The 20,005-nt window shown below is 41.0% G+C and overlaps 1 protein-coding gene across 1 annotated transcript; it reads right to left on the reverse strand.

The window, feature by feature from the left end:
• Positions 1–451: 451 nt before the first annotated feature.
• LOC100959690 (pantetheinase-like) lies at positions 452–19,288 on the reverse strand. Its single transcript, XM_003781686.3, is given in 11 exon segments — positions 452–716; positions 2,255–2,425; positions 8,828–9,186; positions 9,715–10,006; positions 10,672–10,864; positions 16,360–16,490; positions 18,047–18,280; positions 18,282–18,344; positions 18,796–18,852; positions 18,854–18,944; positions 19,175–19,288. Coding segments are annotated over 11 exon segments (1,836 nt in total). The 5' UTR covers positions 19,237–19,288; the 3' UTR covers positions 452–533.
• Between the last annotated feature and the right edge of the window lie 717 nt (positions 19,289–20,005).

Raw genomic sequence — 20,005 nt, forward strand, 5'->3', positions numbered from 1 at the left:
GTGTTATAACAGAAATGGTACTATGTTCAGAGTCCTTTTTTGATAATTCTGATGTGCTTTTTAACTGTAATTTTTATTTCTTCTGTGTAAAACATTTTGGATACTCATTTGATACAAACAGCCCAATGCCAAGAAAGACCAGTGCTCAAATATAATTTTTTTTTTTTTTAAATCTACCTTAGCCAGGTGCGATGGCTCACACCTATAAGCCAAGCACTCTGGGAGACCCAAGCAGTGGACTGCCTGAGTTCACAGGTTTGAGATCAGCCTGAGCCAAAGCAAGACCTCAGCTCTAAAAATAGCCGGGAGTTATGGTGGCACCTGTAGTCCCAGCTACTTGGGAAGCTGAAGTAAGAGAATCACTTGGAAAAAAAAAAAGAGAGAGCGAATCACTTGAGCCAAAGAGTTTAAAGTTGCTGTGAGCTATGATACCATAGCTCTCTACCAAAGGTGACAAAATAAGGCCAATCTTTTATTCTTCATCCATCAAATTTTTAAATTATCCCAAACAAAAGAGAGAAAACCTAAATATTCTACCAATATAATGAGTATACAACAAGTACTACGACTGCTAGCATTATTTGTAGTGCTTGTCCTAAGAGATCTGATGACGTGTTTGATGGCCAGTCCTTCTCATACAGCCTCCCAAACAGAGTCACTGTTAAGACAGGTCCAGATGTTGGCTTCAGGCTAAACAAGCGCCCATCACTTGACACCTAATTAAAAAACAGAATAGTAGACAAGATCTACCTTTCAATTATACAGTCCCACAACATACTTTCAAAATTCAGTATAGCTGGCTGAAGAAATAATAAAAATACAGGCCAAATTATGTACTATCAAAAATACTTGAAATGTTGCAGAGGACAAGAAAAATTGGAGCTACAGAGCTGACACTTATTTACTTATTCCTGCCATGGATATCTTATCATTTACTCATCTGAGGAAGCATCCCAGGAGTTAATAAATGTAGACCAATGGATTAGGTGGTATAAGAGAGAAACCAATCCTCTCAGATAAGATAAATACTTCCTCAGTGGTCAGAAGGAGTTAACTAAGGGGGGTTAGAACTGAGCCCTGTTGTTCCCTGTCCATTGCTCAGCCTGGCCCCCTCACTACCCCATTGTCCTCCCTCTCCCCAGGAGTGGTTTCTACCTGGGAAGGGGAGTGAGAGTGGAACCTGCAGGAAAAGCCCTGGGAAGAAAGTGGCTGGGCAGAGCACGGCAAAGCACGTGTGCCGCGAGGGCTTATTTTAGGTCTTTAAAAAGCCCTTTGCTTTGCCAACATTGGCTACTGTCAAATTCTCTGTCCTTCAGCTTTTCCTTCACTGCTTTTCTCCCCAGAATGAGAAGGTTTCATTTCAACTTCCTGAGGCCATCGTTGCCCAGTAATCCGACCAGGCTTTGGTGGGACTGGTTTGGAAACCATTCTTAATGGATCTTCTTTCTACTCCACAGAGCTTCAATAGCCCAGCCTCCTCCCCACAATCCCCCAAATAAGGTATTTAAATTCTCAAGGATACACTAATGATTATAATAATAATGTCCAGGACTGGGCACAGTGGCTCACGCCTGTAATCCTAGCACTCTGGGAGGCCAAGGCAGGTGGACTGCTTGAGCTAAGGAGTTTGAGACCAGCCTGAGCAATAGCGAGACCCCATATCTACTAAAAATAGAAAACTGAGGAAAAAAATCACTTGAGCCCAAAAGCTTGAGGCTGCTGTGAGCTATGATACCACAGCACTCTACTCAGGACACCAGAATGAGACTCTGTCTCAAAAAAAAAAAAAAGAATTTCCAGACAAGAACTTCAACCTGCTCAGTGTCCTTCCATATTTCCAGGGATAATCTCACTCTTCTCAGATTGAAATTTTTATACTAGTAAGCAATTGGATAGGTTAGGTTTGTGTGTGTCTGGGTATGAGTGTGTGTGTCTGGGGGGGTGGTGTGTGTAGATAAGAGTCTCACTCTGTTACCCTGGGTGGAGTACCATGGCATCATAGCTCTGGGCCTTAGCCTCACAAGCAGCTATGGGTAGGACTACTGGCACCCACCATAATGCCTGGCTAGTTTTTTAATAGTGACAGGATCTCACTCAGGCTGGTCTCAAACTCATGAGCTCAAGCAATCTACCTGCCTTGCTCTCCCAGAGTGCTAGGATACAGGCCTGAGCCACTAGCCCTTTGGATAGCTTTTCATGATAAAATATACTTCTTACATAAAATTAATTCAGGGTATCGAGAAAAGATTCTTACCTGAAATTCTCCAGGTGCAAGCTGAATCTCACTCAACAACACCTCGGGGAAGACATACGGGGTTCCAAAAGTGCCACTGAGGGAGAACATTTCAAACCTGGTAGAAGCTATTTCAACTGAGTCACCGCAAGTGTTTAAGTCAGTCGTTTTACACTTCAACAGAGTGCAAACCTAGGGAAGTAATGCAAACTTATAAGCCATTAAGAAAGTCATACTGGTTCAGCGCCCGTGGCTCAGTGGTTAGGTGCTGACCACATACACTGGGGCTGGCAGTTCCAACCCGGCCCAGGACTGCTTAACAGCAATGACAACTACAACAAAAAAATAGCCATGCATTGTGGCAGGCACCTGTAGTCCCAGCTACTTGGGAGGCTGAGACAAGACAATTACTTAAGCCCAAGAGTTTGAGGTTGCTATGAGCTGTGATGGCACAGCACTCTACCAAGGGTGACCAAAAAAAAAAGAAAGCCATACTGGATATGTTAATTAACTTGATTCAATCATTTCACAATGTGTACTTATAGCAAAACATTACATTGAACACTGTGAATAATATAATTTTTATTAAGGATAATCAAATAAAGCTAGAGAAAAAATTTTGAATTAAATACTTTATTAAATAAAATGCCAGGGAATCTCAAAAAGTCCTAAGAAAGTCAATTAAAATATTCTTCCTGACCAAGAAAAATGCCTATGCATCTTGGTAAAACAATATTACTTCATCCCGACATTCAACCACTTTATTGCTGAATAATTAATGTAACTAGTAATAAAAATAAAGAACTTAAATATTTCCTGCAATTCACTGTAGAATAGTTTAACCACATAAAGAGACAATCAGATCGTTGGCCTAGAGCTATGAACAACTGTACCCTCATTATTCTCAAGTTAGCAATGCTTTTAAGCATCAAGCGTGTTCTATTTTTTTTAATTTCAGATTATACAAGGATGCAGACTGAAACCATTCTCCATGAAGATTTTCACAGTCTATACCTACACAGCTATTTGAGTATAGTATAGGAATATAAGTACCTGAGTCTTCTTACCATGTAGATGCAAAATTCCCCCAAAGAGCTCCATATTCATTTAACTCCATCTGTACAGCACCTTCCAAACCACATTCATTTCTTGCCTGACTAAAGCAACAGCCTCTATTGGGCTCCCTATTTCTACTTTGGCAGGTGGAAGGCAAGCCCTTCAGGGCAAGTATGGTAAAATAGGGTCGAGATAACTTTCCAGTAAAGGTACAATGAGAACATACTTCTGTTTTGTTCCCTTGGGATCCAATAAAAATCTACACTTATTTTTCAAATTTATAAGTTCATAAGGATAGGAAAATAAGAGGATAGAACACAACACAGTTTTAGAAACCAGGGTGTTAGTGGCAAAATGTAATAACTGATTTAGCAGACCTAGAAAAGTCAAATCCTAAACTGGGAGTCGAAAAAACAAGAATCAACCCTATCCATGCTGCAGAATACTCAACAATTCCATCAGTGGGACCACTAGGCACCTAGAGCTGGGAGTAAAGCTGTGTCAAACAAAGGAAGGAAAATTGGTGGAAAGTTGTGAAGGATGCCTTAGATACTATGTCCCCAGTGCAGATGGGTCACTGCTTCTCCCTTACTCCAGTAAAAGGCTTTCTCTCCAGTGAGAATAAACCTTTAGATGGAGGTTTAAAAGACCTAGTTGGCTGAGCACAGTGGTTCATGCCTAAAGTCCCAGCACTTTGGGAGGCTGAGGCAGGAATTTGAGACTAGCCTGGGCAACATAATGAGATCCCATATAAAAACAATTTTAAAATTAGCTTTGCTGGCTTACACCTGTAATCCTAGCACTCTGAGAGGAGTGAGGCAGATTGCTTGAGCTTAGGAGTTTAAGACCAGCCTGAGCAAGAAAGATCCCATTTTTACTAAAATAGAAAACTAGCCAGGGGTGGTGGCCTATGTCTGTAGTCCCAGCTACTCGGTAGGCTAAGGCAAGAGGATTGCTCAAACCCAAGAGTTTGAGATTGCTGTGAGTTCTGGTGCCATGACACTCTATCCAGGGTAACAGAGTGAGACTTTGTCTAAAAAAGAAATAAAATAGGTGGGGTGCAGTAGCTCACGCCTGTAATCCTAGCATTCTTGGAGGCCAAGGCTGGTGGATTGCTTGAGCTCAAGAGTTTGAGTTCAGCCTGAGCAAGAGTGGGACCCCTTCTCTACTAAAATTAGAAAAACTGAGGCAAGAGGATTGCTTGAGCCTAAGAGTTGGAGGTTGGTAGAGCCACAGCACTCTACCCAGGGCAATGGCTTGAAACTCTGTCTCAAAAAAAAAAAAGAAAGAAAGAAAAAGAAAGAAAGCAAGAAAAGAAAAAGTAAAAGAAAACAGAATTCCCAAAACATAGTGATGTACACCAATAGTCCCAGCTACTTGGGAGATGGAAATAGGAAGATCTCTTGAGCCCAGAAGTTTGAGGTTAAAGTGAGCTATAATCACACTACTGCATTCTGGCTTGGGCAATACAGCAAGACCCTATCTCAAAAATAAGTAAATGATGTTATTGAAGGGAATTACATGAATGAATTAGGCTGAATGTTGAAAACATCTCCCTCCACCATGGGCCCCACACTCTGTGAGGCCATTTCCTCCAACTGGATCCCAAAATGCTGTCAGGGAGAGAATTATCCTTCAGGAATAGGGTAATCAGGAAAATACAGGAAAGGACTGCTAATTAAATTTGAAGTTTAGATAAGCAGTAATATTTTTAGTATAGGTATGTCTCAAACAGTGATGAGACACACACTAAAAAAATAGTTTCTCTGAACCTCGAATTTATCTGAAGATCCTATATTTTTATTCACTAAACTAAGCAACCCTATTAAAGAAGGAAATTAGAAGAATCTTGAGACCTGGGAAAGCTGAGCATCCCAAGAGGAAGCCTCTAAAGATATTTACCTCAGAAATTCCCCTAACAAGAAGTTCAGTTAGACCATCCTACTGTGAAGCTCAAAATTGGCAAGTATCACCTTCATGATTTAAATTTGCCATCAGTTTTTGGTAATCTCCAATAATTACCAGATATGTGAGGAAAACTTACACCATAAAAGAGAGAGCAAAGCAAGCAGATAAAGGTAATTTAATGAAAAAAACTATTCAGAGGAAAGACAGACCTGTCAGGAAAAACATTTCTTAATAACCTCAGAAAAGTAAGAGAAAATACTGCATTCATGAAACAGAAACAACAAATTAAAGAGAAAAAAAGAACACAGAAAACAACAAAAAAAAAGCTCTTGGAAATTAACAATGTTAGCAAAAGTAAAAGAGTCAATGCAAGATTTAGAAGATCAAGAGGAGAAAAATCTGTCAAAATGTAGAGGAAAACATAAAGAGATGAAAAATAACAAGGAAGTAGACAAGTTTTCCCATGATCATGGATCAAGAAACCCTATTTTTTCTGTAAAGACTCCGGTTTACCATTTAGTCCCCTCTTCCCCCAAATGGTCCTTTTAAACACTTGTGCTTTTAAGCTTTTCCCTTGGAGGATTGCATGTTGGAAGCTGAAGAGAGATTGTATAAGCCTATCCCATTCTCCCTTTTATCTTCCACTATGGCTCTCCTTTCACAGTATACCTTGCTCCTACTATCCCTTACTATTTTTCTAGCAGGTCAGTCACAGACCCAGCACCCCTGCATGCCAGTCGTTCAAACCCTAGCCAAGAAGGGGAGACTGGTTTAATATGGTGTGGGGAAATGTGCTTAGATCTGCTCTTTTCTACTCATTATAACCTATGCTCTTGTTTCCCTTTTCACATCTCTTATTATTTGACTATGAACCAGATCTCTATCTCCATAGCCACTGACTAGGCTTTTAATGTATGAAACTTTCAGGAAAGTTCCAGACAGGGAGAATGATGAAGAAGCTCAGGAAATTTCACCCCCAAATATGACTCACTGGTATAAAGAGCATTTTGAATTAAAGGTCCTTAGGGATCAACAGGCCTTGGAAGGGGCATTTCCTCTATCTGCATAACCAGATGAATTCATCAAAACAATGGACTTCCCTACCTTTCCCTTCCCTTCTCTGTTATCTCACTATATTTCAGGAAATAAAATAAAAAATGCAACCAGATCTGGCCCAAATCATTTAAAATATAATACCTGTTTATCAAGGTTAATTTACTTTGCAAAGGGAATCATTCATCAATCTGTTTCCTCCATCCATTCATGCTCCCTAACAACCACTCACTGAAGCCTAAATAAAATTACCTATACTCCTTATCTCTGCCTCGCTTCTAAAAGGAGTGTACAAGAATATCTGGATCTCTCTGGGATATTGACTGATCACTCTGTTATCCTCCCCATGGCCATGGTAAATAAATCTCTATCTCTTTTTTAATCTGTCTTAATTGTAAGTTGAACTTCAGAGAATTTTAGGGAGAAAGGAGAAGTTTCCTCTCACCCTCCCAGCCCTAATTGTGCATGGTACTTTTCCTTTGCAGTATTTTCCACAACCAAAATTAAATAATTTCTTGTGTTTTCTATTCGATGTCTATAATCTTACAGACTTTAAGCTCTATGAAGGCTGATCTGTCTTGTTCATTTTAATATTCTCAGGCTCTAGAAAATACCTAAACATGACAAGCATTACATAAATATTTGGTGAATTTAAATGAATCTACATATTACAGATTTTTTCAGCAGTTTTTTTCCCCTAACTGTGTACATTTTTGGAAAATAGGTTTCTACATTCTAAAAGTCCTGGAGACTGGTGATTTGGATAACTCGCACCTTGATGAGAGGAGTGGAGAGGAGAGGAGAAAGGGCACAGCACATAAGAGAGGTGCCTAACCCAGCTGGGGAGGTAGGCATGGCGCTGCAGAAGTATCAGCACAGCTTTCTTGCTGAAGATAACATCTGAAAAACACTACAAAAGATAGGAGATGGGCTTGGCATCCATAACACAGTGGTTAAGGCGCTGGCCACATGCACCAAAGGTGGCAGGTTCAAACCTGGCCCGAGCCAGATAAACAACAATAACAACTGCAACAAAAAAAATAGCTGGTCACTGTGGCAGGTGCCTGTAGTCCCAGCTATTTGGGAGGCTGAGGCAAGAGAATCACTTATGCCCAAGAGTTGGAGGTTACTATGAGCTGTGACATCCTGGCACTGTACCAGGACAGCAAAGTGAAACTCTGACTCAAAAAAAAAAAAAAAAGATGAGAAGATGGAGCTCACTATGGATAAAAGAAACAACCTGTGCGAACACCCAGGGGCTCTACAGAGGCTAGCAAACTGGAGATGGGGAATTGTCTCGGGAGCTCAGGGTATATACAAGTAGAAGTGAAAGAAGAGGATAGAGAGAGAAAGGGACCCACATTAAAATTTTGTGTAGGGCATGGACTAGATGGAGCTGAGACTATTAACTGGAAGCACTGGAGGAAAGTATTCAATAAGTCTAGGCAAGACAGGATGGGGATCAGACCAGGGCAGAAAAGACCAAGATGAAAGGAACATAGAGACCACTGTGGACTGTGCGGGATCTGGACCTTTGCAGAAATAGCCATTCTACTGAGCAATCTCAGAGGTCAACTCATCTGTCTCCAGTCCATACTTAGTGCCAAGCTGTTTATGAAGAAAGACAGGCATTAGTGAACATATAGGAAGAATGGTTCAGGCAGGAAATATCATAGATATTCAGTTACTCATTAAAATTATCTTTAATTTGAATAATTTTTAAGATTAGTAACTGCAAATACATATTTTGCCTTATTCCAAATAGCTTAAATTGGACTGAAATCTAGGATTTTCTTTTCTTTTCTTTTTTTTTTTTTTTTGAGACAGAGTCTCACTTTGTCACCCTGGGTAGAGTGCTGTGGCATCATAGCTCATAACAACCTCAAACTCTTGGGCTCAAGTGATTCTCTTGCCTCAGCCCCCAAGGAGCTGAGACTACAGGTGCCTGCCACAACGCCTGGCTATCTTTTTCAGAGACGAGATCTTGCTCTAGCTCAGGGCAATCTCACACTCGGGAGCTCAGGCAATCCACTCACCTTGGTCTACCAGAGTGCTAGGATTATAGGTATGAAATCTAGGATTTTAAGATTTAATAAGTAAAAATATAATTGCCAAGCTAAATTGGAATTCCAAATAAATTAACAAAATTTTTAGTATATTAATATATATCCCCCAATGGGATATACTTATATTTAAAAAAATCTTTCATTGTTTATCTGAAATTCAAAGTTAACTGAGTGTCTGTATTTTATCCAGAAAGTCTTTTCTTTTTTCTTTTTTCTTTTTTTTGAGACAGAGCCTCAAGCTATCCCCCCTGGGTAGAGTGCCGTGGCATCACAGCTCACAGCAACCTCTAACTCCTGGGCTCAAGCGAGTCTCCTGCCTCAGCCTCCCAAGTAGCTGGGACCACAGGCGCCCACCACAATGCCTGGCTATTTTTTTTTGGTTGCAGTCATCGTTGTTTTGGTGGGCCTGGGCTGGATTCGAACCCGCCACCTTAGGTGTATGTGGCTGGCGCCTTAGCCACTTGAGCCACAGGCACCAAGCCCAGTAAGTCTTTTCTCACCAAAACATTACCTGTAGATGATATTGGCCTTCCACGGTGTGCAGTCCATCAAATGCCCCTAGGACATAAACCTCATCTGCTCTCTTCTCTGACATCTGGTAACTTAGATGACAACAGAGATCTTTCTGACAAACTGTGTAATTCGCAGTGACTCCTGTAAGCTCCACAAAAGTGTATTCATCAAAAAAGATAATGCCCTTAAATTCCTGGTTTCCAGTTGCGGGTGCTTCTACACTGCTAGCATAAGACGTCCAGTTTACTGCAGGGTGGGATGGGTGGGACTCCAGTTGTGACAGGAGGAGTTTTCCCTCCTCTGTCTTCATATCATAATGAAATGCTCTTGCAGAATCGGGTGCATAGATGCCACTTCCTAGAAATAATAAGTTGAAAATGCCATTTGAGATAAGAAAGTAAAATGGGATTTCATAGTTGTTACTGTTATTTTAAACTCATAAACATTTTCCTTCTAACTTATCTATTTTATTAATTTCAGTAAAACAGGCTGATAAAGACAGAGGGGAGAGGAAATCCAATAAAGTATGACACCAAGGAGCCAAGAAGGGAGAGGTTTTTGTAAGAAATAGTAAAATTAAAAAAAAAAAAAAGTAGGGCGGTGCCTGTGGCTCAGAGGGGTAGGGTGCCGGCCCCATATACTGGAGGTGGCGGGTTCAAACCCAACCCTGGCCAAAAAAACAGAAAGTACATCCAAGTTGAATAACACTAAATAAATCTACAGAACAATTGAGATGTGGGTTGAGACTGATTTCACAGCATATCACCAGCTAGAGGCTCAAAAGAATTGGAAATCATTACATTACAGAGTATGTGTTTGCTAAGAAAACATTTTTTTCCTTTTCTGATTACAGCAAGCCAGTAAATCTTGAAGATCACACATTACCTGTCATTTTCATCGAGGGATTATGTGTATTAGATGCAAGGAAATTGACCCCCATGCCCATGGCCCAAGCCGAGTGGAATTCAATAGCTGACAAATGTGGCAAAACATTCATCCAAGCCGTTGGGAAGAGTATGGTGTCCACATGGAAATCTTTCACCAGGGTGACTGCAGGATCATAGAAGAGTATATCAAAGCAGGTGAAAATGCCAAACCTTCCAAAGGTGGTGTTGAAAGTCACAACCTCAGGCTCCATGGGTGCATTGAATTGATTTTCACCCATGAAAAGGTTATGCTGCAATAAACAGAAGGGGGAAAAATTCTCTTAGGAAGTTGGCCTGGACATTACTGTGTCTGAAAAAGCCCAAGTTCATACCCATTAGACAGTGCCAGTCTCATCTGTGACCACTTCCTCCACAGAAAAAGTTTGCTTTGATGAATCAGAGGCCACTCCAGCTAAATGGAGGCTTTGGCTCAATCTCTGCATGGCTGATGTGTACCTGAGCATTCTTTTCTATAAAGACCCTCTTGAATCTTACAAGACATAGGAGTATAATATGCCTATTCAATTTTCCAAGTACATTTCCTCACTTCCTATGAACAAAGAACTTTGTTTGCTCCTTTCTCAAGACCAAGTCTATCTGGTAAGTTTCTTGCCTTGACCCATTGCCAAGACATGTCTTTAAAAGGACAAAGTTCAAAGGCAACATTAGATTTTAATGCAGGGAGCTCCTTGTGACTCTCGCGCACTTCCAGCAACACACTCCTGTGTTCCTAAAGGCACACAGGGAAGTCCTTGAGTCTCTTTATAGGACCTTTCTACATGTAATCATGATTTTTATGCTTTGCCTCTACTCTACTTATAAAATATGCTTTTTATTATCAATACCATTTTTTTCTTCTTGTCCATTTTATTTCATGAAGCATTCACTAACTGAATTATTTGTAAACTAGTTTTACCTTATGGTAGCGTGCCACCAGCCTACCCTGAGAATCAAACACCACATCAGTGTTGTATTGGTAATGGCCATCATGGGGACACTGAGTGTCACTGGCATTGCATGGCTTCTTGTCCCCAATATTTGCCACAACGTAGATAGAGTTATCCTTGGCCAGACAGCTGAGTCGTTCTTGTACTGGGGTGTGGCCAAACCTGTTACATGTTCATTGGAAGAGGAAAAATTTTTAATCGTCAATCTCAGCTTTAAACAAAATTCTGAATGATTGTCCCCTGAACATCATATTATGTAATATACACAAAAGTAATTCTAAATAACAGTAGATGGAAGAGAAAAATTAAGACAAGAAGGTAGTTTAGAGGAAACTCATACTTGTGGGAATGTGGTTGTAGGAAACTACTCCAGGATAAGACTCCAGGCATGTATTTCTATCTCCGTAGCATTTATCATACTCCTATTATCATATGTTCACTTGTGTTCATCTTATAATGTCTGCATCCTGTCGATATTATTGTGCAAAGGCCTACATATCCTAGTCACGGAACCCATGACTGGCAGAAAAAAAGCATTAAATATTTTGAATGAGTGAACAAAAACTCACTTAGGAGAATTCAGGGAAAGATAACAGAATAGGAAGCACCAAGAATCTGTCTCCCCACAAAGACAGCAATAGCACTGGCAGAACCTGTCTGATGTAACTTTTTTTTTTTTTTGAGACAGAGTCTCACTTTCTTGTCCCCAGTAGAGTCCTGTAGCATCTTAGCTAATAGCAATCTCAAACTCTTGGGCTCAAGCAATCCTCTCGCCTCAGCCTCCCAAGTACCTGGGACTATTGGTGCCCAGCTATTTTTTAGAGACAGGGTCTAGATTTTGCTCAGGCAGGTTTTTTGTTGTTGTTGCTGTTGCAGTTGTTTTTGTTTACCTGGCCTGGGTTGGGTTCAAACCCGCCACCCTTAGTGTAATGTGGCTGGCGCCATAACCACTGTGGTACAGGTGCCTAGCCATCAGGCTGGTTTTGAACTCCTGAGCTCAGGTGATCTACTAGCCTTAGCTTCCTAACATGCTAGGATTATGGGTGTAAGCCACAACGCCCAGCCTGATGTAACATTTTTAGAGCTCCAGAATCTATTCAAAGGCTTGCAACTTCTGAGGAAAGTCTCGGAAGGTGAACTGCAGTTAATTTCAGGCAATTTCAGCTCTTAGCTCACCAGTGGCTACCAGCTCACATTCCCTGGTCCTATGATGAGCAGCCACAGTGTGTTCCTGACGTAGGTTGCAGTCAGCCTGTGGGAGCAGGTGGGCAATAACAGCCCTGTCTCCCATGTCAGGGATCTGTAGTCTGATCACTGAATGTTGCTTCTGATCATGAAGGTGCAATCACAGAGGCAGGCAGTCACTGTTAAACACACACCGATACACACACCCCCCATAGTTGTAAATCCTGCCTCTGGCTGAAGTGATTTCCAGGAGATTTAAAGGATCAGTGCTGCCTTTTTTTTTTCTTCTTTCATAAAGTCACTGTACATGCCCAGGGAAACGTGTAGGTTCAGGAAAGAGTTGAGAAGATATTAAGTTGTACCTCAAGCTGATCCTTAACACAGAAACATCCTGTAACAATCAAAAAAAGAAAAGAAAACAAATACAGCAAACCTAGAGAAGGAGGAGAATCAGATTTCCAGGATTATTACCTGAAAAGATTCAAACAGTGAAGCCTGATTGACTTCATTTTGTAGTGGCTGACTCCATCTTGTATATGGTTTGGAACTTTGCAGCCCCCACTGCCCCTCCCCTCCCATATTGTTACAGGCCCCTGAGCATGTATACGCTGCAGAAACAGAAAGATAAGTTTAAAGTTGCAAAACTTTGAAAACTCCCAGTCGGGATACAACACCTGCTTTTCTGAAAGGCCCTTTTGTGCCCACTTATCCCCTCCCTGTAGACTCTAATCTGGCAAGTTTCCCTTCTATAACCGCTTTGCTCTCAGAAACCTCACCCAACTGCAAGCACAAGTTAAAAACCCTGGTCCCTTGCTTCTTTTTTGGCCAAAAGATTTTTGGAGGATAAGAACCCCTCTCTTGGTGCCAGCTAATAAGGGACCTTAAAACTCAATTGGACTCTGTGCTGACATAATCCTCTATAATTCCACTCACATTTGGGTACAACAAAATGACCATCTATCAACCAAAAAAAAAAAAAAATCACAAGTTATAACAAGAAACAGGAAAGTATGACCCACTCAAAGGAAAAAAATAAACCAAGAGAAACCATCCCTAAAACAGACCACATAGCAGACCTACTAGATACAAACTTTATTTTTTTAAATTTTCTCTATACATATACATGTGTTTATTTGGTTTCCACTTTTTGCCTTCACAAAATTAAAAAGGCTTAAAATTTAATAACAATAACAATGTTTAAGATAAGGACTAGAAATAAAAACCTTGTAAAGAACAAATGAAGATAAATACATTCAGAAATCAGATGATTGCTACAATGAAATATTGAGCAATAATAATGCAAAAAAAGTAACATTCACATTGTCAGATGAGAGTATGTCTATTATAGAATGCTTTGACTCTGAGATTCAGTATGTAGTCATCAGTTAACTTCTTATTTTTTTCCAACTCTCAAAAAATACACAATAAAAATAAAAGATAATTTCAAAAAACAGATCATGACAAATCTTATGACAATAGAAAAAGAAGAAATACTACAAAATCATTTTACTTCATCTGGATACACCTGATATTAAAACTGGAAAAAATGTATTATTATGATTTATTTATTTTTTTTTTTTTTTGCAGTTTTTTGCCAGGGCCAGGTTAATCTTTTAATTACACTAGCTATAAGAAACCTCAAATATTTTTGGAACTATGGCACTTATAAATTCTAAATAAGTACATAAAATAAAAAAGAGACATGATGAAGGCCTCTTCCTGTTAGGCTAAGGAGTGGTGATGTAAGCCCAAAAAGGCTGCTGACTGTGAGAAGAGAAACCAGTTGATTCTGAGGATATTTCAAACATACTCAACAAGACATGATATCCAAGTCTATGTGAGGAGTCAAGGAGCTTGATTCCTCTCTTTCTCTCACATCCTTCATCCAGTCTTTCAGCAAAACCTGTTGATGCTACCTTCAAATTTTATTTAGAATCTGGCCATTTCTCAGTACTTAGAATTCTACCATCTTGGTTTAAGACACCATCATCTCTCCGCCTAAGTTACTGCAGTGATTTTTTTAACTGCCTCTGTCTTCTTTGTTGACCTACCCCCCTGGAGTCTATTCTCTATAAAGCTTAAAGAGGAAACTTGAGTCAGGACATGTCACATCTCTGCTCAAAATTCTCCAATAGCTTCATTCTCACTCAAGGAACAAAGTCATTGTTATGGTTTATCAAGTCATATGTAATCAGTTCATCTTACCTATCTGCTGTCGTCTACTTTATCCCCTGCCCTCACATCACTTTAACCACACTTTCCTTTTTTTTTTGAGACAGAGGCTCACTTGCTCACCCTTGCTAGAGTGCTATGAGTTGGAGCTCACAGCAACCTCCAGCTCTTGGGCTCAAGCTATTCTCTTGCCTCAACCTCCCCAGGTAGCTGGGACTACAGGTGCCCGCCACAACGCCTGGCTATTTTTAGAGACGAAGTCTCACTCTGGCTCAGGCTGGTCTTGAACCTGTAAGCTCAGGCAATCCACCTCCCTCAGCCTCCCAGAGTGCTAGGATTACAGCGTTGAGCCACTGTGCCCAGGCCACACTTCCCTTTTTTCTGATAGAATAGACATATACTCTAATCATAGATCTTGGAGTTTATAATTCCCTTAACTTAGAATGGTCTTTTCTTAGATACTCATATAACCTACTCTCTCACTCCCTTCAGGTCTTTGCCGAAATGTCACTATGAAGCTCTCTGAAAATTAAAAAATTAAAAATTTTAGCCCCACACTTGCCAACCTATTCACCTTTCCTATTAATTTTCTTCATAACATTTATCTCCATTTCATATCATAGACAGGTAGATAGATGATGAATACCTAGATTAAAAGAACATAGGTATATATTATCCTTTTTTAAAAAATTCTGTTCTCTCATACTAAAATATAAATTCCAGGATTTTTCATCTTTTGTTCAACTCATTGCCCAGAACATTGCCTGGGTACTCAGAAATATATCAAATGAATGAATGAAGGCAAGAAATGAAGATTTCAGGAGTTGATAGAAAGGGGCAACCAGGCTTTGTGAAATGGAACAAAAGCAACATTCGTGTGGGGATATTCAGGAGGCCTTTGAAAATTTGCTTCTAGAGGCCATTCAGAAACAAGTCAATTCAATTCATTATGGAAAGTGATAATATAATTTTTACCATTTGGAAACTTACAATACAATGAAATGAGAATAAAATTAATGAGTAAGATAATATTGAACTTTGTCAAACATCAAAGTGTCTCTCTCTGCAGTTAGTTTGTATGGTTTTGAAAGCAGTTCCAAAAGAATTCCTAAAACAATACTAGCCATGTGCATTCAAAAAGAAGTTTGTTAACAAATACAATTCTCTTAGGTTTTCTTATATCAGTGTTTTACCATCTTTTTTACTTCCCAGCACATTTGAAACAATAGTTCAATTTCCATGACACAATTAAATTATGTTCATCAAAAGAAAAGAGTAAAAAAAAAAAAGAACTTACTTCCTGTGCTTTGAACTTCTTTCAAAAATAATTAGTGAGTATTAGAAATTTTCACAGCACATCTAAGATCCTCTAATGGTACACTGGTTGAAAATCCTCACCTTACATTAACATTAATTACACTACTTGTGTCAGACTTCATATCTCCTTAGTCTAGATTAGATTTAGATCAATTAATAGTTCTGCTATATCACCTCTTAAATGAACAATCAGCTTAAACTTTAAGGATTTTACTACATTATCAGCTGTCCTATCAGTGAGAAAATAAAATGATTAATTCTAAACTGACCTGTGGTTCTAAATTTGTCATTCTCACAGTCTCCAAATTATAGACCTACTCAGGAAAATATTTCTCTGTTCATTGGCAAGGAGTCAGAGACTAGCGTTTGGGTCTAAATTTCCCACTAACATCTTCTGTGACTGTAGGCAAGTCAGAACTATCATCTGTAGATCATTCCCTCAATGGAAAGCTATTCAAATTGAATGCGATAATTTCTAAGCTACTCTCCAGCATCAATTTCTGTGATTTTATAATTCATATTCACTTTTATAAAAAATACATTCATAGTAGATAAAAAAAAATCTATGGGCCAGGTGCAGTGGCTGATGTCTATAATACTAGCACTCTGGGAGGTCAAGGTGGGTAGATCATCTAAGCTCAGGAGTTCCAGACCAGCCTGAGCAAAAGCGAGACCCCATCTCTATTAAAAATAGAAAAATTAGCCAGACATTGTAGTGGCCACCTGTAGTCCAGCTACTGGGGAAGCTGAGGTAAGAGAATCACTTGAGCCCAAGTGTTTCAGGTTGTTGTGAGCTACAACACCATGGCATTCTACCCAGGGAAACAGAGTGAGACTCTGTCTCAACAAATAAAAAAATAAAAAATAAACTATCTTCAAACACAGAGTTGATAATGCATCTATGCAGTAATCATCAACAAAGTTTTCTCAAGTAAAACAAGCTGATGCTCACTATTGGGAATTTTCACAATCTGTTTCTTTACCTGTTAGGATTATTACAGGGGATCCAGTTTACTTGAGGGTGTGGGATATCCTCCAAGTACGGGTAGAGAGATTCTCTGGTGAAGTTCCAGCCATATATACCGTCTTCTGGAGTCACAATAATATGTGCACCCTGTTAAAAATAGAGCTTAATTAAAATCCTCCTCACATAGGCAGTCAAAGAGGGGGCCTGCAAGAGGAACTGAGAGGCTACCAACTACTTAGGTTTTTCCCCCTCCTTCATCTTATTCCTTTACTTCCTATATGTTTATAATTAATTTTCTTTTCCCAAACACATTAATTTTCTAATCCTGCCATCATCATTTCTATACGACTTTTTCCTTTTTTCATAGACATTAATAGTTTTCCAGGCCCCTCATGGCTCTGTCTCCCACTGCCATCATTAACTAAATATAAACCCAGCTCTTTCCCAAATCAACCCCTCCCTGAATGTTGGTGAAGAGTTGTGCCAGGTAGTGTCAACAATGAACTACATCTCAGACGCTCTGTTTTCTTCTTCCTCTGCAGCATACCCTGCAAACAGGATTCCTATTCTTCATGAAAAGAAGGATCACCTGCTGTTTGCCTGCACTGTGCTCAGGGTACAGGTGCTGCCTGTGCTATCCCGGGCACCTACAATTGAAAGCTGCTGTGAACTTTAGGAAATAGTTGGACTAATGATGAGAGAGAACATCAGATCTTCTCATAACCTTTTAAATTCTAGTATATATAAAAATATATATTGATAGATGTATGCACTATATATGTACCCACGACTTCCATGACACTTCATATATCCCTGGTCTATACTTGACAGTGAATATCATATTCAGGAAAACCACACACACAGTGTATGATTAGCTCCTTCATTCAACTCGGGCTTGTTATGCATTTGCATATATATTTTTTCTTGTAATTAAAACAGGAAGAATATAACACATATTGGTAAGTAATCTGCAACTTAAGTTATTGTTTTCAGGTTACAAACTTACCCAAAGTTGGGGGGAGACCTGAAACTCTTAAGAGCATGAGAGTACATCAAGGGCGCTAAAATTCTAAGAAAGGCATCCAGCTCCCACCCATTTATTAACCTCCAACCTCCATCTATAGCTGAAAAGAGGAGCAAAGATGCTGAATTTATAGCAAGTTCCTCAAAGGTCAGCTGCTTTTTAATGATGCTGAAACCATTTTTTCCTTAATTTTGCTTTTACTGTGGGCTGGGCACAGTGGCTCACGCCTGTAATCCTAGCACTCTTGGAGGCCAAAGTGGGTAGATTGCCTAAGCTCACAGGTCGAGACCAGCCTGAGCCAGAGCGAAATAGCCAGGTACCGTGGCAGGCGCCTGTAGTCCTAGCTACTTGGGAGGCTCAGGCAAGAGAATTGCTTGAGACCTAGAGTCTGAGGTTGCTATGAGGTATGACGCTATAGCACTCTACCGAGGATGACAAAGTGAGACTGTCTCAAAACAACAACAACAAAAGCTTTGCTTTTACTCTTAGGGAAGTGTCATAGTGTCCTAGCCATAGTAATGTTGAAAGGAAAGGATTTTAACTATGAAACAAAGTTTGCTGGCCATCCTCATACATATGTTACCCATAAATATAACTGACCCTGACAGGGGCCCTGTCTTCTAGGGGCCCCTCCTTTCTCATGGAATCCAACACTCTAGAGAAATGCCAGTGACAGTACCTGCTGTGCTGCTGATGTGATCGCTCCTTCCAAAAGGTCCAGATTCCGGTTCATTAATGCCAAGGCCTCCTCAGGAGACACTGGCGTTAGGGTGGCATTAGGCAATACCACGGCATGCTCATAAACAGCCGCAATAAAAGTGTCTAGAGAGCTGGCTTTGAAGACACAGAAAAACAAAAGTGCCACGTAGGCCAGCAACTGAGAAGTGACCATGTTGAAGTCCAATGACTGCTGAGATGCAGAGTGACAAGTCCTGATATTTATAGACAGAAAACACGTGGTTCCCAGAGCTCTGTACCTTGAAAATTTTACACATCGATGACTGTAGCACTCTGGGAAGCTGAAGTGGGAGGATTTCTTGAGCTCAGGAGTTTGAGACCAACCTCAGCAAGAGTGAGGCCCCACATTTACTAAAAATCGGAAAATTACCTGGGCGTTGTGAACACCTGTAGTCCCATCTACTTGGGAGACTGAGGCAGGAGAATTGCTAGAGACCAAGAATTTGAGATTGCTGTGAGCTAGGCTGACATCATGGCACTCTAACGCAGGAGACAGAGAGACTCTGTCTCAAAAAAAAAAAAGAAAGAAAAACTTTGGACTTCACTCCATTTTTAGACAACAGAGACCCTTCGGAATTACAGGGAATTGTGAGAATTAAATCAGGGAATATATGCATATTAGTTTACTAGGGGTGCCTAACAAAGTCCCGCAGACTGGATGGCATCAACAGCACAAGTTTATTGCCTCACAGTTTGGGAGGTTAGACGTCCTGGAGGAAGGTGTGAGCAGGGTCGGTTCCTCCTGCAGGTTCCCAGGGAAGGCTGTGTTCCTGGCTTCTCTCTTTGACTTGCAGGCGGCTGTCTTCTCCCTTCTGTGAGTGTCCAGTTTCAAATTCTCCCTTTTCGTAAAGGGCAGCAGGCACTAGATTTAGAGCCTACCCTATTCCATATGAGCTCATCTTAACTAATCAGATCCTAAACTAACCCATTTGCAAAAAAAGTCATATTCTGAGGCATTAGTGATTAGTGCTTCTAAGGTTAGCCACAGAACTCCTTTCCCCAAAAGCCAGCCATCAAACGTAAAATTACTCTGTGTAAAAACTGGCCGTAAGGAAATTATCTGACCTACCTTGACTGACTGTAGGTCACCAGACGGGACTTACTGGGCTCCCCCACCCCGTCTGTTAGCATTAGAGCAAATCTTTTTTGTCCTGTGGCTTTTCTACAAGGTAGTCTAAGCGGAGAAGGAACCCCACAATTAGGGACCTAAGTCCTCCCTCCCTCTCCCCTCCCGGAACAAAGGCGGACCCGGCCCCGCCCCAACCGGAAAGACCCTGTCCCGACCGACCCTGCCAGCAAGCGCTGGAACCTTCCGCCCCTATGCCCAGGATAAAAACAAGCCCCCAACTCCTCTTGGCGCAGCCGCCATGTTTGCCCAGGCGCGACTCTGTCCCCTTTCACTGAACCTGGCTTGACCCCCTCCGGTCTGGGTGTACCTCCGAGCCCCTTTATCCGGTGCTGAAAACTGGGACTGGCGGCCTGCCGAGGCCACCGCAGCTCCCTGAGAACCTGGTCCCGGTGGCGCCCAGACCCCACTGCACTGACCTCCTGTGGAGATTTTTAGAAGATATCCTCCCGCTGCCGTTGGAGGGTGAGTAGGGTTCCTGGACACCTTCACATTGAACTTCCCCATCTCCTCCGGATCGCCCAGTCTTCCCTCCTGCATAGATTCCTCCAGCTCCACTGTTCCAACCCGGCCCCCGCCCCCACGCTAATCCGGATCTTCAGGCTGCCACATCTCTAGTTTTTTCCGTCCTAACTTCTACCCACCCCCACCAACTTCCACTTTTACCAACTCACCTGCTCACACGGGCCACACCCATCCCTTGCAGGACCTGCAGGCCGTCAACTTCTCTGGAAGTTTCCCCTGTCGCCTGCCCTGGCCTCTCCCACACCCCCA

This window comes from Otolemur garnettii, unplaced genomic scaffold, assembly GCF_000181295.1.
Source record: "Otolemur garnettii isolate 467f Iridium unplaced genomic scaffold, OtoGar3 scaffold00002, whole genome shotgun sequence".
Taxonomy (NCBI): domain Eukaryota; kingdom Metazoa; phylum Chordata; class Mammalia; order Primates; family Galagidae; genus Otolemur; species Otolemur garnettii.